This window comes from Platalea leucorodia (assembly GCF_965183815.1).
Source record: "Platalea leucorodia genome assembly, chromosome: 7".
In the NCBI taxonomy this organism is placed as follows: domain Eukaryota; kingdom Metazoa; phylum Chordata; class Aves; order Pelecaniformes; family Threskiornithidae; genus Platalea; species Platalea leucorodia.
Window position 1 is genome coordinate 61,503,686 of NC_138829.1, and position 16,410 is coordinate 61,520,095.

Consider the following 16,410-nt stretch of genomic DNA (forward strand, 5'->3'; position numbering starts at 1 on the left):
GGGCAATGAATTTTCTCTCAAGAAGTCAGATTAATAGTAGACATTATTCTCCCTTGGACTTTGAACACATCATAAATATAAGCTTGAAGTGCTTAAATATACAAAACTCTGCTGAACGATGTAATTTTACACTACTATAGTAGCTGTCCCATGCATACATACTTATGCTCAAACTTGAACTTCAAGTTCTGCTTCTGTTACTTGATATAACATGATTTGTTTTCTTAAGATCCAGTAAGAAATATTGACAAGGTTTGTGTTTTTTTTTTTTTTTTTTTTTTTTCTCCAGAATTTCTGCACAGTTTCAAAAGATGGTCTAAATCTTGCAGAGTTCTGTTGAATTGTAACAGCTAGTGCCATAGTTCACCATTTTTGTTTTCCCAGTTATTGCATATTTTCCTTCTTGGTAAGGCACAAAGATAAAACAAAGACCTAAGGTAAATTTTGTCCCGTCTCAGCACTGATCTAAAATACCTGAAAATCAATATTCTGTACTGCCATGAGATCTACATATTTTAAAGCTTTTAATTTGCACATTTAAAGCATCTTAACAAACTTTAATTTAAATTAGTATTGCAGATATTTTATTGTGATATTGTAAACAGTTTAAATGACCATAGTAGCAGTAGTAGTAACAACAACAAAATCAACGTGATATTTTAATAAGTTTTACTTCTGAAACATTAGCAAGCAACTTCCTTAGAATGTGCAACATTTCCTGAAAGAGATAAGTATTTGAAAAGGTGCCTGACAATTTTTTATTTTGGCTTTCTAGGCTGATTATACATATGAATAAAGTATACACACACACATGGGTCTGCAAATGCAACCTGTATCCGCAATGGTAACTGTTTACAAAGACCTTGTGGAACAGCTTGAGTATGCCTTCTGTTCTCATCCCAGTCTCACATGTCTTCATATTGCCTATCTTTGTATTCTAGTACTGCAGAAGCTTTACATTTCAAGAACTTGTATAAAATTAAATTACATGTCTACATGAATTTCAACTGGAAGAACTTAAAAGTTCTTTTCAGAAATGTGTAGATGCATATGCTTTCCAGCACAGCAATTCTTTGCTTTCCTTGTCTATATAACTATTATTTTGCTCCAAAAGTAGTACTATTTAAACCCATGGAATGAATCATGGAACTATTATGGAAAAGGGATAACAACATGTCACGGTGTAACCCCAGCTGGCAACTAAGCACCACACAGCCGCTTGCTCACTCGCCCCTGTTGGGATGGGAGAGAGACTCAGAAGGGCAGGTGTTCAGCCATCTCCAGGAAAGCAGGACTCCATCACGTGTAAGGGTTACTTGGGAAGACAAAACACTAACTCCAAACATCCCCGCCCCCCTTCCTTCTTCTTCCCCAAGCTTTATACGCTGAGCATGGTATTCTATACCATCATATGGTACGGAATATCCTTTTGGTCAGTTAGGGTCAGCTGTCCCAGCTATGTTCCCTCCTAACTTCTTGTGCACCCCCAGCCTACTCACTGGTGGGGTGGTGTGAGAAGCAGAAAAGGCCTGTGTAAGCACTGCTCAGCAATAATGAAAACATCCCTGTGTTATGAACACTGTTTCCAGCACAAATCCAAAACATAGCCCCATACTAGGTACTATAAAGAAAATTAACTCTACTCCAGCCAAAACCAGCACACAACAGCACACCTTAATCCAGGCAGGACATCTACACTTAACGGTAAGTAATACAGAGTCAAAAGAGCAAATGTTTTAATGAAAAATATTTTTGCAATTTAGAGGTACAAGGAAAATATAGATATTGGGGTATTTGCTTGTTACCAGGCTGAAAAAAAAAAACCCTCCTCTTTCATATCTCTATTTTTTAATTTTAAAATGCAAAGTTCTCTGGCTGTTATAACCAAAATCTCAGGTTGTTAAAACTAAAATCTCAAACCTAATGCTTTAATTCAGCTGAAAGTTCAACTGATTTTATACTAAAAAAAATTACTACTTAATTTAATAATTGTTTTGACTTCTGTAAAATTTTGATGATCTACTATTATGATAAATTATACTTTTGAATTTCATATACTTATGTTTATTCACATAAATTTAAAAACCTACATGACGCTGGATATCATAGTATTTCAAAATATGATTCTTACCAGCTGGCCACGTGTTGAAAAGGCAAGGGCAGAACACAAACTTCTATTACTGGGATAGTCAGGTTAAGGAATATTCATACCCAGGGTTGCTCATGGCCAACTTTAGATATAGCATTAATTTGTTCCAAGAAATATATTAAAAAAAAAAAAAAAGCCACATGCATTATATGTAATACTCTTAGTTTTGTCGAGTTCTGAAGGCAGGCCTACTCAAATGTGTAAATGTATAATCTTCTGCTGCAGTTTTACTTGATGAGTGCTAATGATCATAGCAGACTTGATTTAGTTCTGAGATACTGCTTGTAAACTCTTTGAATGTGAAAAGAACAATATGATGGTGACATAGTAAAATACCGTTACCAGATCATGAATCAACCTAAGCCAATATTGTGTCACTGATTTCAATACCTTATGCCTTGGTATAACTTCTGTTAGGAACGATAGAAATTATCTAATTTTCATTTCATGCTAGGATTTAATAGGTAATGAGATGACCTAGAGAAAACTCACTTTTCTAAAAGTGCTGGCAGAACAGGAGTAGATGATAGATTGCTCCTTCCATTACTAGGTGATTCAGACTGTAAGTGAAAAACAGCAATAAATGTTACATCCATGAATTAATTTCAAATGAGTCTTCAGGAAAATGACAAAGTTAATGTGCTGATTAGGTTTTCGTCCCACACCCGTGAGCAAGGCATCTTTAATATGGAGCTTCCAAATTACTCCCACTAACCACAGTAAACAATGGACTTGGACACTAAGAAGAACTTTCTGCCACATTCCCTTCTACCCTGCTTATTTTTTTTCAAGAAAGGTCTTTCTTCTTCATATATTGATCACTGAACTGTAAAATTACTCTATTGCTTCTCTCCATATTATCCCAGGAACATTAATTTGTTAGCTAAAGTTTTCAATGGAAAATTTTAAACAAACAAAAAAAAAATCATAATAAATCATGGTAAATAAACACACGTGGTTCCTGAAGCAATTGACTCTGAGTACATAACAACTAAATTGCACAAACAGATTGTTTTCTTAAAACTAAAATGGATTTCGCCTCTCAGCAACACCCCTCATTTAAATAGCCCTACATTTTTAACAGAAAACTGCATAATTTTCAGGTTATGTGCCATCTTAGCTCATCTCTGAACAGCTGGTATGCCTTGCAGTTTTCCTCCAAAGCATTTATATAGATTTATTAGGTTCAGATTAGATTATCATTTAATTTATTAAAATTTTATAAACAAAAAATCAAGGGAAAGGCCAATAGCTCCGCTAATCCCAGATCATCACAGAACTTCTAAATTTGTACCACATACATTTATGTACATTAATTACATGCTTTTCTGTTTAGTGGACTTTCTGGCAATGAAGAGAAGCAGTCCAATCATCTTCTATGGATTCTGGTTAAAAGTTTTCTCCTACAGTGGACAACTATTTTTACTACTTCTTTCCAGTACGTTACTACAGATGAAAAGACAAATTGCCTCAACTAATGTCTAATGCCTCTGAATCACCAGCTAGCCCTATTCACCTCTGTGCCCAAAGTGATCATTTATGGAGGCAGATTCTGAAAGCGTATGTCCCTGACACAACAGGAATTACCATTGTCCATCCCATTCACTAGGATGGAATAAAAATAAACTAAACTAATGAAAGGGCTTATATTTTTTAGTAACTATGGCTTGGCCGTATGCAAAAGTAGTTTAGACAAAAAGTAGTATCTTTAAACTGTGGGTTTTACTTACCAGGGATGGAATTGAAGGTATAGGTGAAGCTGTTGTTGACTGGCCAGGAATGTTTAAGGAGTTAAATTTAGGAACAACAGCAACACTGACTCTCCTCCGAGGCATATTCTGTGACAAAAAACATTTTTTTTTTTCTATCATACAACAAGATAGGCTGAAGAATAATTCTACAAGTTAATAGGTGTGGCAAAGATGTAGATTAATGGTCCCTGGGGGGAAAGGAGAGTTGGGAGCAAAATTAAGATAAATGGCTGTTAGGGCTGTGGTTTTTCCCAAAACTGCTTCTAGTACTGTCTGGTATGGCAAGTGCTTAGTGTGAAATGAGGTGTTGTACAGGGATGCTACTCTTTTCCCTCAACACTGAAAGCCCAATAGTGTAAGTCACACAACAGATATGTTCTGAGCTGTTATTGTCAGTTCTTATGAGAGACTATTATCTTTGGTTAAAGCAGGTGTATAACGATACTGGGAAAAGCGCCAGTCTCACAATGACTGGAAGATAATGAAGTTACACATGAAACTCTTCTCTTGCTATGTACCCATTATGATATATTGTACCTGCTATGATATATTAATTATTTCTAAACCTTCAAATTATAACTTACAGAAACAATAACGAGTTCCCTCTGCAAAAGAACAGAGCCTTCTCCCCCACCCTTGAGTTGTTAGGTATCTATCTAGCATCATGCAACATTGCTTACATTTCCCAAAGACCATGGAAATTCTTTATATGATAAACACATGCTAGCCTTACACAATATATTCTAGCTCAAGTATAGATCATATAAGTTTCTGCTGCCATTAGGTAAGTAGTCAACTACTTCATCCTATGATATACACCTAGTGAAATCTACGCTTCCCACTGAGTAAAAAATCCAAGCACATACAGCATCTAACAGTTTCATCTTAGTGCATATCCAAACACTTCTAAGTTCTGCTCTAGATAACTTTATAGGAAAGGAGTTAAACACAGATTTACTAAATATATAGGAGTCACCTACTCCATGATCCTGGTTCTAGACAAAACCAGCTATACCTATTCATTAATGATAGAGGTCTATCTAAGGTGCTCCTGAAAAACTATACTGGAGAGTCTGCAGCCACGTTAGGCAGTCCATTCGAATGTTTTAGGTCCCGTCCCATCCTGTCCCATCCCCGCCCCCCCCCTTATTATTTGGACTTGTCTTTGTTAAATTTCACCTTTTTTGGGGACCTCTGTTTCAACTTATGTGGTTCTCATTCTGAAATGCAGTCTCGCCCTCAGCATGCTCTGTGCTGTCATTCTTTCTATTCAGCACTCAGAGGTGGTAGGAATAAACTAAACCTAAAGAACTACAACCCAAGCAAATAAAAATATTAAAAGAAATAGTAGACTTAATATAATGTCTCTGACCATCAAATTTCATAATGGTCACATTGGGACTTGGCTCTCTCAAATCACTGGTTGTTTTAGGAAGTTTTGTAATAAACTTGATCTCCAACACTTGGAAGTTTTGCAGGAATGGAACACTGGCCATGTTAAAGTTATTAACTGGTCAAGCCAAAACAATCTGAGATAATCTCTCCCTCTGAATGCTTTGTCAAATCAAATAAGATATTCTGATGCTAACTGAAAAATGAGCCCCACTTAAAAAAACCTGTTTACATCTAAGGTACTCTGAACATGATGTAATTCTTAAGATAATGAAAATGGTATGATCATTGAATCCCTAATCATATAGTAAGTTTTGATCCAATGTTCAGCTTCCTCACTGAAGAACTAGAACAAAGCACAGGACATAAGCCATTCTCTGGAGCACAGGTATGTGGCCTGGAATACAGTCAATCTTAAATAAATAGGTCCCTTTATTATTTATAGCTTCACAGCAAGCATTATCATTATTGCACAGAGTCATTCTTCATCACGTATCCAAAATTACAAAGCATTTGCACTAAATTACACGAACAATATTGAGAATTTACCAGCACTATGCTTTGAACACAGCTTATAAAATTGAATGTATATAGACAAAGAAATTTCACTACATAAATTGTTCACTTCTTTTTCTTTATATTGTAGAAATACCTTTCCAACAGTAAGAGACATGGATCTAGATGAACGAGGTACTCCATCTTCTGCATAAAAACAGTAGAAAAAGAAGAGTCTTAGACTACGAGTATCTGTAAATAATATTAATAGAGTCCTTGCTTGTATTTCAAACTCAGATATAGTATATTTATATAAGGTCTGTAGTGACTGCATATTTATATGTCATACAGTTCTGGTCTCAATTACACCTGCAGAAGAAATTTGAAATAATTGCAAAAAATTGAACCATTACTATCTTTACTGAGATCAGGCAAAAGCCCGCTATTTGCCTCCATACACAATTTTTTGCAAGAGAAAATACTCATATTTCAGTTTCCAGCAAACTAGGAAAGAAAAGGTCGCAAAAAGAAACAAATCCTTTTTTAATAATGAAATTTTGCCATCACCTGTCATCTAAGAGGTAGTTGCATTAAAACTGTGCAAGCTATGCATATGTGCAAGAGGCCAATGAAAATGTCATTGGGTCTCATCAGAATTTGGTAAATGATAGTGATTTTAAATTACTGTACTATAGCATTAAGTATGGCTTATATGAAATATTTTAGCTATTATATCTATAACTTTTTGAAATCTACTCCTGTAGATCAGAACTTCATGAACAGGTTTCACAATACTTCACTTTTTATCATTAATAGCACCAGACACGTCTCTGTATAGAGAGGCTAGACAAACCCTTAAATTGTTGTGGGTTTGGGGGGTTTTTTTGTTTGTTTTGTTTTATTTTTTTTACCAGATGCACTGTAGCTTCTGCTAGAATTCTGATTGGCAAGTTTCTTGAACTCCATTAGTTCAGCATGATCCTTTTCATACGTTCTTTTCAGATTTTCCACATATTGCATCATTACTTCTGTTGCCTTCGACATACGCTTCTCCTAAGGAAGAAAAGAGGGGAATGCTCAGGTAACCTCTACACTTCTCAAACAAATCATATGCTCCCTGTCAAGGCTAAATCTATTTGTTGTTCTTAAAGAAATATCAGTACCTACACGACTGAAAATTCTGCAGCTAATTAGAACACAAATGCACATGCACTCACGTATATCCACAGAATATCATAATTTATTTTGTCATATATTTATACAGTCTGCCTGTGTGCTTATGTTATTAGTTATGCAGTATATGCACATTTGTCTTCAAACCCTCGCAGGGCTCAGTCACTGGCGCCAGTCTAGTCACTTTAGTGGGCAGAAGCAACAATGTTGAATCTGGGAGGGTATTGCTGTGTCCTCATTTATACTTGCTCTGTTTTTATACTCTTTACAGTTGTCTGACTAAGCTATTGCCAAAGGCAAGTTACTGAACTAGATGAGCTTTTTGATCCAGAAAAGTTTTCTTATTCATGCTGCACTGATTTTAAACATATTTCTCGTGATGCAGCTATAGTTCTGAATAAAACATATGCTCCTGTTGTACAGATGTTGAATAGCTTCATGGGTAATCATCTTCTATTTGAATTCTATTTCCAGACTGGAATAGTGTCTTACCTGACACCACAATAAACGTCTTTAATCTGTCAAAATGGTAAATAAAATTCAATGGGCTAATATAACCTCCAGCTATGGCTGAAAAAGATAAAAAGCGAACATGTGCAGCCAGGATACGTGTTAGACACCAGGATGTTCTTACCTGGCGAATGGCTCCAACCATCTCAGCACGACTAGATAGCCTAGCAGCTAAACGCCGCAGAACAGCAATATCCTCCAATAGCTTTTGGTAAGCTTCTCTGTGTTCATAGTGATGCCATAAGTGAGCTGAAGACTGAAGTGAAAATACATAAGCTTTATTGTCACGTCTTGCCACTTTTAGTTCAGATTAAGTAGCCTGAGCCACAGAAGTGGGGTAGACATGTCTAGGCAGAACTACACACGGACAAGTTAGCCCCAGAGGGGTGCCATCACTACCACGAGAGATAACCTAGTGAGTGCTGCTGCTCTGTTTCAGAATGGTGCTTCACTGCATACTGCAGGTACACCTTTCGAGGAGTTAAAAAGGGCTAAGCACATTTGCAATACTCTTCCTTTTGAAATTAATGATGAATCATGCCTAGCTACCTATGAATTTTACAAATGCCAAGTTTATTTGAACTAGTACTTACAAATGATTGCTGAAACACAAAACATTTTAATTCACTGGCCACAAGGCGTTAAGGAGGCCATTTATGTTCTTTCAATTCCATGGTACTTCACTTATTTGGAAAATAAGACATTACAGTCTCAAGAATTCCAAATGTAAAAGAGTAATCAAAACCAATATGGTCAGTAAATCAAAAGGCAATTGCAATTTCTTAACCATTTTTTGTCAATCAATACACAAATTTATGCACTGGATTAATATTGTCACTTGGATAGCTGAGATTAATACTGAAAAGCACTGAAGCACATTAATTCCTTGGGATTAGTTACCAAAAGCAAGAGTGAATTTAGATGTTTTATTAGCCAAAGGCTTAGTGAACACCTCTTCACTGAATGAGTTTTCTGTTCACAGAAATGTTTGATATGAGAAAGCCTGATACAATTTAGTTCAGACTTACAGGCAGACTTTATGATGCTGGATGATTCCTATATTCTTAAAGTGCATTTTCAGGATGCACCAGTTTTGGCATTGAGGTTGTTTTAAGTAATTAATCACTGTGTTGCTGTTCACACAATTCTCCCTCAGACCAGTTGCGTTGTGCCCTAGTTCTCTGCAACCCTTCACTTGTATTACTGCAAAAGTCAACGCATTGAAATGATCTGTGTGAAAAGAATAACCTCTCCTCCTCCTCCTCTTCTTCTCCCCCCCTTCAAAAGAAGGGAGTCATGTGCAGTAACTTTTTGGGTAGAGTCATGTGAGAAATTGCATTTGTAGCGCAAACCTTTGGTGTAGAAACACAGCCAAGATACTGATGAATTTGACACAACGACAACAATTGCAACAATAAAAAAAACTTGAACTTATTTACTACTGAAGCTAGTGTGATAACAAATTGCAGCTGAAATTTGACTGCAAGACCCAGGACGGCATAAGGGAATCTGTTTCAGAAAAACATGCACAAAATTTCAGATTTTCAAATTCTGCTTGGCAATTGTAACTTGCTTATTTTCTCAAACAAATCTGAAGTTCATGTAAATTAGCTTTCTCTTGAAGTTGGGTTTTTTAATAAAACATCAGTTATCACAAGATTGATAAAAAACCCAGAAAGACTGGTAAAACTGTCATTGAGCCATATAACATGTGCCTGTCCTACAGAAATGAAGATAACCTCCCACTGAGGTTGGAACAAGTCTAGGTCTAATATGATACAGTTTACACAGAAGACATCATTTAATTGCTTGTTAGTTTATTCCGTTGTATAGAACAAAAGCTTTCATATGAAAATGGCAGTTTCCACTTTGTTATAAATTATGTAAAAAAGCTTGTAAAAGCCGGACTGTAGCATGTGAACTGCACAAAGGAAGAAAAAGCTAATCACATCTGTCCCCATGCTGGCAACATGGTCCTTGGTGCCTAATTAGGGATTCTTAATAGAAATATATGTCAAATCTAACAGACTAATTGCTTCCAGTTTTAAAAGCCCTTATATACTAGTTGTAAAAATGTGTATGTATACAGAGCATCGTAATAAATAAACCCCAGAGATTTAATAGGTTGTTTCTGCTTGCTCTTTAGACAGAGAACAGAGGGAAGAGCAGCAAAACATTCAAAACCTTTTTTTTTTTTTCCCCCCAGGAACAATTAATCTGGAAGTGCAGATTTGAAATTACAGAAATACCACAATCTTTTTTTAATTGTATCCTTTCTTACCTGATGATGTTCTTGATAAAGTAAATGGGAGAATCATGTTCTCCTATTTCTCAAAACTATGGCAGCACCTCCTTGTAACATGCAAATTGGGTCTACGGGTATTTCATTTAGCAGCATGGTATCTAAGCATTCCTTCCTTTTTTGCACAAAAACATGCGCAGCACATAAGCTGACACACAGATATACTTGTCATTTCAGTTAGAAAATCCAGAGAAAGCTGTCAAGAAGGACTAAAAACTACTGCTGATAAAAGAACATCAGGGACATCTGGAATGAAAATGTCTTCAGGCCCATAACCTGACCCTGGGATTGCATGTGTTCCTTAAGTAATCCTTGCTGTTTCCTTTCCTATACTGCCTTCTATTATCTGCATGCAGTTAAGAGGTCTTTCAAGTCACAAATCTAAGGACTCGGATCATTTCAGTATCTCACCAACTGGACAATTTACTGCTAAGGAAAGTCTTGCCCAGGAGAGCATGGATCAGAGCTCAAATTGCAGTTCTGAATGCTCTTAGCTTTCTCACAGGCTTATTCCAAGAATTGAACAACAAATTCATAGTATTTATTCCTGAAATCTGTTAGAAGTAGGGCAACATACTCTATGCATTTCCAGCAATGGTGGCCCACTCTGGCAGAAAATGCTCTCTCTCGTGTAGAGTGGTAGGCAGCTTACAGGAGGGAGCTTGTGCAGCAGAAAAAGAAGTTTTGGGTTGAATTTACAATAGGTATAAGCAAGCATAGCCACACATATTTCAAATGTGTGTGCACTTTCATGTACACTACAGTTTGGAAAAAGAACTATTGTTGTTTTCTTACCGTAATGGCTGCTTTAAAGTTTTCCAGTTCCTTCTCAGCATTTTCTTCAGTAAGATTTCTCTCTCTCTCTGCTTGGTTAATTCTAGATTCCAAGGTATAACTATCATTTCTAAAGGCCAAGGAAAGTTGTACAAATACGTTCTGTTTGGATTGAAAAAGGCATTTTTAAATAAGTGTCACAGTAATGTAATTTCCAGTAAAACTTATGAATAAGGTATGTTTAACAAACTTTGGTGCTTAAGTAAGTATTGAAACACAAAACTGAAAATATTTTTTAAATCCGATTGTTTCAAAAATCACTTCTCTTTACTTCCTCTAAAATAGGAATAAATGTGTTGCTGCCTCTTTTCCTGAATGTTTTTCTGGGAGATCAGTAGAGCAGAGACACAATGAAGGAAGCAGCCTACCAGAAGTATCAGAATCACAATGGATCTGTTTTCTAGCTGGACTTCCTCCAAGGGTCCCCAAGGTTTTTAAACAGATAGTCTGTGCAGAGGAAGTCCAGGGATGAGCTCACCATTAGCATTGTTTTACCTAAGGGATAAACACCTACCACTGAAGCCAGCAAAAGATTAAGTGCTAACATTTTTATTCTCTTGCACCCTGCTTTTAAAGATTGTTTCTTTCTTCACCAGATGCATTATTTCTTAGGATTAATACTTCGCAAAGCACAAGGCACCAACAGTTCCATTAGATTGCAGCTATGTAAATAAAGATCTTTTTCTTGACCGGTACATGAAAAAAAAAAAAAAAAAAAAAAGAAGAAACAAAGCCAGAAAGCTAAAGAGCAACCTAAAAAAAAAGAAATTATTGTCTGGAACTGAAACAGTAAAAATTATGTAAACTAACTGCAAGGTATCATGAAAAACTGCCCCAAAGCTCTTATTGACCAATACAAAAATGCAATTTAACTCATTTAGTTTCTGGTCTCATTTAATCTCAATTTTTTTACTACTTTAAGTATATTATAATAATTTCCAAAATGAACGCGTATTTTATTACGAAGAATGCACAAACAAGTGTTTTGCTTATTCCTACCCTAAGTCTTTACAGTTTACATTGCCTGAGACAATTGCCCATATTTCATCAAGTTGTTATTTTGATTGAGCTTAATATGTTTTTTTTTTCTGAGAAATATTTTTTTGGGGGAAAAAAAAATCCCATTACCTTTTTCTAATAGCCACCCTTAGACTTACAGTAACCACTTACAAGTGGTGCTCCCCAGGGCTCAGTACTGTGGCCAGTTCTGTTTAATATCTTTATCAATGATCTGGATGAGGGCATTGAGTGCACCCTCAGTAAGTTTGCAGATGACACCAAGTTGGGTGGAAGTGTCGATCTGCTGGAGGGTAGGAAGGCCCTACAGCGGGACCTGGACAGGCTGGATCGATGGGCTGAGGCCAACTGTATGAGGTTCAACAAGGCTCAGTGCCAGGTCCTGCACTTGGGTCACAACAACCCCATGCAACGCTACAGTCTTGGGGAGGAGTGGCTGGAAAGCTTCCCGTCAGAAAAGGACCTGGGGGTGTTGGTCGACAGCCGCCTGAATATGAGCTGACAACGTGCCCAGGTGGCCAAGAAGACCAGTAGCATCCTGGCTTATATCAGAAATAGTGTGGCCAGCAGGACCAGGGAAGCGATCGTCCCCCTGTACTCAGCACTGGTGAGGCCGCACCTCGAGTACTGTGTTCAGTTTTGGGCCCCTCGCTACAAGAAGGACATTGAGGTGCTGGAGTGTGTCCAAAGAAGGGCAACAAAGCTGGTGAAGGGTCTAGAGCACAAGCCTTACAGGGAGCGGCTGAGGGAGCTGGGGCTGTTTAGCCTGGAGAAGAGAAGGCTGAGGGAAGACCCTATTGCTCTCTACAACTACCTGAAAGGAGGGTGTAGCGAGGTGGGGGTCAGTCTCTTTTGCCAAGTAACAAGTCGTAGGACAAGAGGAAACGGCCTCAAGTTGCGCCAGGGGAGGCTTAGATTAGATATTAGGAAAAAGTTCAACGAAAGGGTTGTCAAGCACTAGAACAGGCTGCCCAGGGAAGTGGTTGACTCTCCATCCCTGGAGGTATTTAAAAGACAGGTAAATGTGGTGCTTAGGGACATGGTTTAGTGGTGGACTTGGCAGTGCTAGGTTAGCGGTTGGACTTGATGATCTTAAAGGTCTTTTCCAACCTAAATGATTCTATGATTCTATGATTCTAAAATTGAGGTATATGTCTAAAGTAATGAGTTGAAGAACATACTTACCTCAACTTCTTTTTCAGTAAGTGGAGGGGAGCTAGAAATAAAAGTAAAAATTCACATTTTAATTAGTTTTGTCTCTAAAAACAAAGCTATTGTAATATTTAATTGAAAAGAACAACAAAAGACATCCCCCCTTTAAATATTTTGTGGTTTCTTTTGGTGAAACCAGTATTTACTTAATTCAATTGTACTTGTTATGGCTAAACCCCATGGTTTTTTTTAAACGCAACAGCCCAGTAACACCTAAGTATTGGAAAAACATACCAAAGTTTCTGGCAACTGCAAATACAGCTATCTGCACTACATTGTGATAAACTGTAAGAGCAAAACAGACGTTACCCTTTTGGAGTTGCGGGTGACTTGATACGCTATACTTCAGACTATTATCTTTACCCGTTTTCCTTCTGTTAACAGTTGAAACCTCATGATGATGATCACAGATAATCACAGATGGGCAGATTCAAAACCTATATTGCTGTATACTGAACTATCCTGTTTTGGCTGCTAAGTTTGTTAGAAGTTAGCTAACAATGATTCTGACCATGATTCTGACACTGAAAAAATATTGAGTTTTATGTTTTCCACCACAAGAATGATTACTGCCTATACAAAAACTAGAAAAAGTTACCAAAATGCAGTTTCATAGAATACTATAAAAGAAATGAGATAGACAACATTATATTGCAAGATCTCACTTAAAGGCAGCCATCAAATGTGTTTGAATTTACAGGTTCTTATTCCCTGTAATTGTTCCAAAACATCAGAGAGCTATTCAGTTTTATGCAAGTGAACAGAGATGAGAAACATCTGAAAGAAATGACAGCAGCTGTATATACAAATTCTAGTGGATGCCAGGGATAGGAGCTGTGGCTGACATACCTATCATGCACTGTGCAGACATGATACTTTCAGAAAATTCAAATATTATTGTAATATTCATTGCACCATTAATCCCAAATATAGAAATCAATGCATCTGGCATCAATGATCAGCAGATTTTTCTTGATGGGTACTCAGAAGAGTATGGACCAGAGGATTCCCTTCCTAAAGTTATTTTTGCATTAAGCAACAATAGCTCTAGTTTCAAATGATCTCTGGTATGGTGCTACCCTACACATCTATAACATGCAGACAAACTGTTTCAGATTGCATAAGAGGGAAAGGAGAAACTCTTGAGCCATGGCAGGTGTTAAGCAATCTGTTGATAAGTGCCTACTTGCACAGCCCAAGATCAGGGAATTAGTGAGCAAGTCCTTCAACTACATTTGCAAAATAAACTCCATTTCCCTGAAAAATCGTCACCTGCAGCAAAACTGCAGAATTCTTACATGCCCAAATTTTACCACTGGAAAGCAATATCTGGCCTGATTATTTTTCTGGGGGAAAGAAATACTAACATTTTCAACATGCATTTATATCTGCAGCCGCAATCCTAAAAACCAGGAGAGGACAGACCAGTAGAAAAATCTGTATAAAAATATACTTGTAGTATGCAAGTTAAGTTTCAGACTTTTTAAGTAGAACTTGCAAACTAATTTTAAAAGTTGGCCAGCTACTGGAAGTTGGTGCACTCCCCAACGTTTTTCAGAAAATCTGTCTTGCACATTTTAAGATGCAGCAATTTGTCTACTTATATGGATCCCCTGTGAATGAAACTCCATAAAGGGAGTTCACTGGAAACCATTAGTGTGCCTTCCCCCGGATGATGTCTTTCTACTTCTAATGAGCTTTTACCTTCCCGGAAGCGATTTGTGCACTCGTAGTTTTCGCAGCAATACATCAGGAATGCTGGGCATGACATCAGAGCCATTCTTTGTCTCTTCCTCTTCAGTGGGGGAGGGAAGAGGTGAAGGGCCTAAAGACATTTTCAGATAAAAAACTTTTATGTTATTTGAAAAGTCATGCATCAACTATTAATAGTCATAATTTATGGAATATTATAGCTTAGATTTTGTAATAGAGTCCTGTTATTTTCTAAGGCTTTACATGTCACCTGTCAAGATGAAGTCTAGTATAATGTACTATACTAAAGTTTTTGTGCACTATTTATGGTGATAAATCTACAACATGTACTTGTTTGCACTGCATGTTCATTGAAACAGGACATAAAGGTTATAGTTACATTCTCTACATCTGTCACTTTCATAAGGACCAAGATATGGCTTAAACTTTTTTTTTTTTAATTCATGTTACTTAATTTTTTCATTTTCATTTTATTAATTTCATCTATAATAATTCCCTTATCTCCTTCTACCTTTCCAGAATTTAATGAAGGACTTTTCTATAGGAAAGTCAGGTTCCCCGGTCTGAATCTCAGACTTGGGAAGATATCTTTGTACAGTTCTCCTGTTCATTTGGCATAACAAAGATTCTTAGACTTGCAAAACAAATAGTGTGAAAAAGCTCAAATTTTGTAAATGTGGAGAGCATTAACATGAAAGATGGAAGAGAATGGGAGATTCTTTCTAGCTGCATTTTAGTTTTGTGCATTTCCTTTATATTTAAAAACTCCAGTATTTACTTAAGAGCAGTCATGCATGTCCTGATAAAAAGCCAGCCTGACATCACAATATCTCCGTATCTAATATATCCCACTTACCTAAACTTCTGTGCATGCAAAGTTATGTTTACTAAGATGATCACAATAACTTGGCATTGATAGCAAAACATGATGGACTCTGTATATTTGATTCATAACAGTAATAATGAAGTAGCTGGCTATTTCCTATTGTCTAAACAAAATTACTATTCCAGTTAAAAAGCACAAGGTGGCTTTTATGACAATGTAAGGAAGTAAGTCTCCCTAACAAATGAACTAAGGATTTGACGCCTCACATATTTCCCCCCACTGAGGACAAGGAGTTGACCCTTAATGTTCTGGCTATGATTTAGATAAGCTAGTAGACTTTAAAAAGCTCATGATGCTCATGAGATCTTGGCTGAAAAGCTGGATAAAATAATGCTTAGCTTTCCATAATGTTTTCCTCAAAAGTTTCAAATCTGCCAAAATTATGTGACAGGCTGGTAAAATGGCAACTATTTTACACTTTCAAACAGAGTCTCCTAAATAATTTCTGGGAAATGATATATTAGCAGAGTGACAAGAATAATATTACAGTATCTAAGAATCTGCAGATATAATCAGTAAATACAGAAAGAGGACAAGAAGTTTCTTTTAATCTTGCTTCATTCAGACTGAAGATCTGTCTGTTTCCAGAGATAACATGAAATGTAATACCTCAGCCATTTCCCTGTGTAACAGAACCTTTAAAGCATTACGAAATAGTCCCAAAGCAAATTTGTGAATTAGCAAAATGAACAGTATTAGGAAAAATGGAAATTGTCTTTAGATCGAATCTTGAACAATTCAGTTTCAACTACTTTCATATTAACCATCTCTATTTCAGTTAATGTGGCCTTAAAAACACTCTGAGCAAGTTCTGATTTAACTACTTCCAAAGAAATATACAGTTTTGGTTTACATATTTTCAATTGATCGCTCATCACTACTGCTATTTAGTTCTTCCAGTTGTTGAATTGTCCTCAGGATTATATCTTCACTCTTTATTTCTATTTTGAATATTTTTAGATGCAGCCTACAGGCA

General features: G+C 36.6%; 1 protein-coding gene across 8 annotated transcripts in view; it reads right to left on the reverse strand.

Moving 5' to 3' along the window:
- The window catches only part of IRAG1 (inositol 1,4,5-triphosphate receptor associated 1), a 118,392-nt gene that overhangs the window by 6,246 nt on the left and 95,736 nt on the right, over positions 1-16,410 (reverse strand). For all 8 annotated transcript variants that reach the window (XM_082316836.1, XM_082316841.1, XM_082316838.1 and 5 more), the window contains 8 exons: positions 14,540-14,660; positions 12,809-12,839; positions 10,568-10,708; positions 7,595-7,726; positions 6,699-6,840; positions 5,945-5,994; positions 3,880-3,987; positions 2,642-2,709 (listed from right to left, as the gene is read on the reverse strand). In XM_082316836.1, the coding sequence (XP_082172962.1) occupies positions 2,642-2,709; positions 3,880-3,987; positions 5,945-5,994; positions 6,699-6,840; positions 7,595-7,726; positions 10,568-10,708; positions 12,809-12,839; positions 14,540-14,660 (793 nt within the window). The remainder of the gene's footprint in view (positions 1-2,641; positions 2,710-3,879; positions 3,988-5,944; positions 5,995-6,698; positions 6,841-7,594; positions 7,727-10,567; positions 10,709-12,808; positions 12,840-14,539; positions 14,661-16,410) is intronic.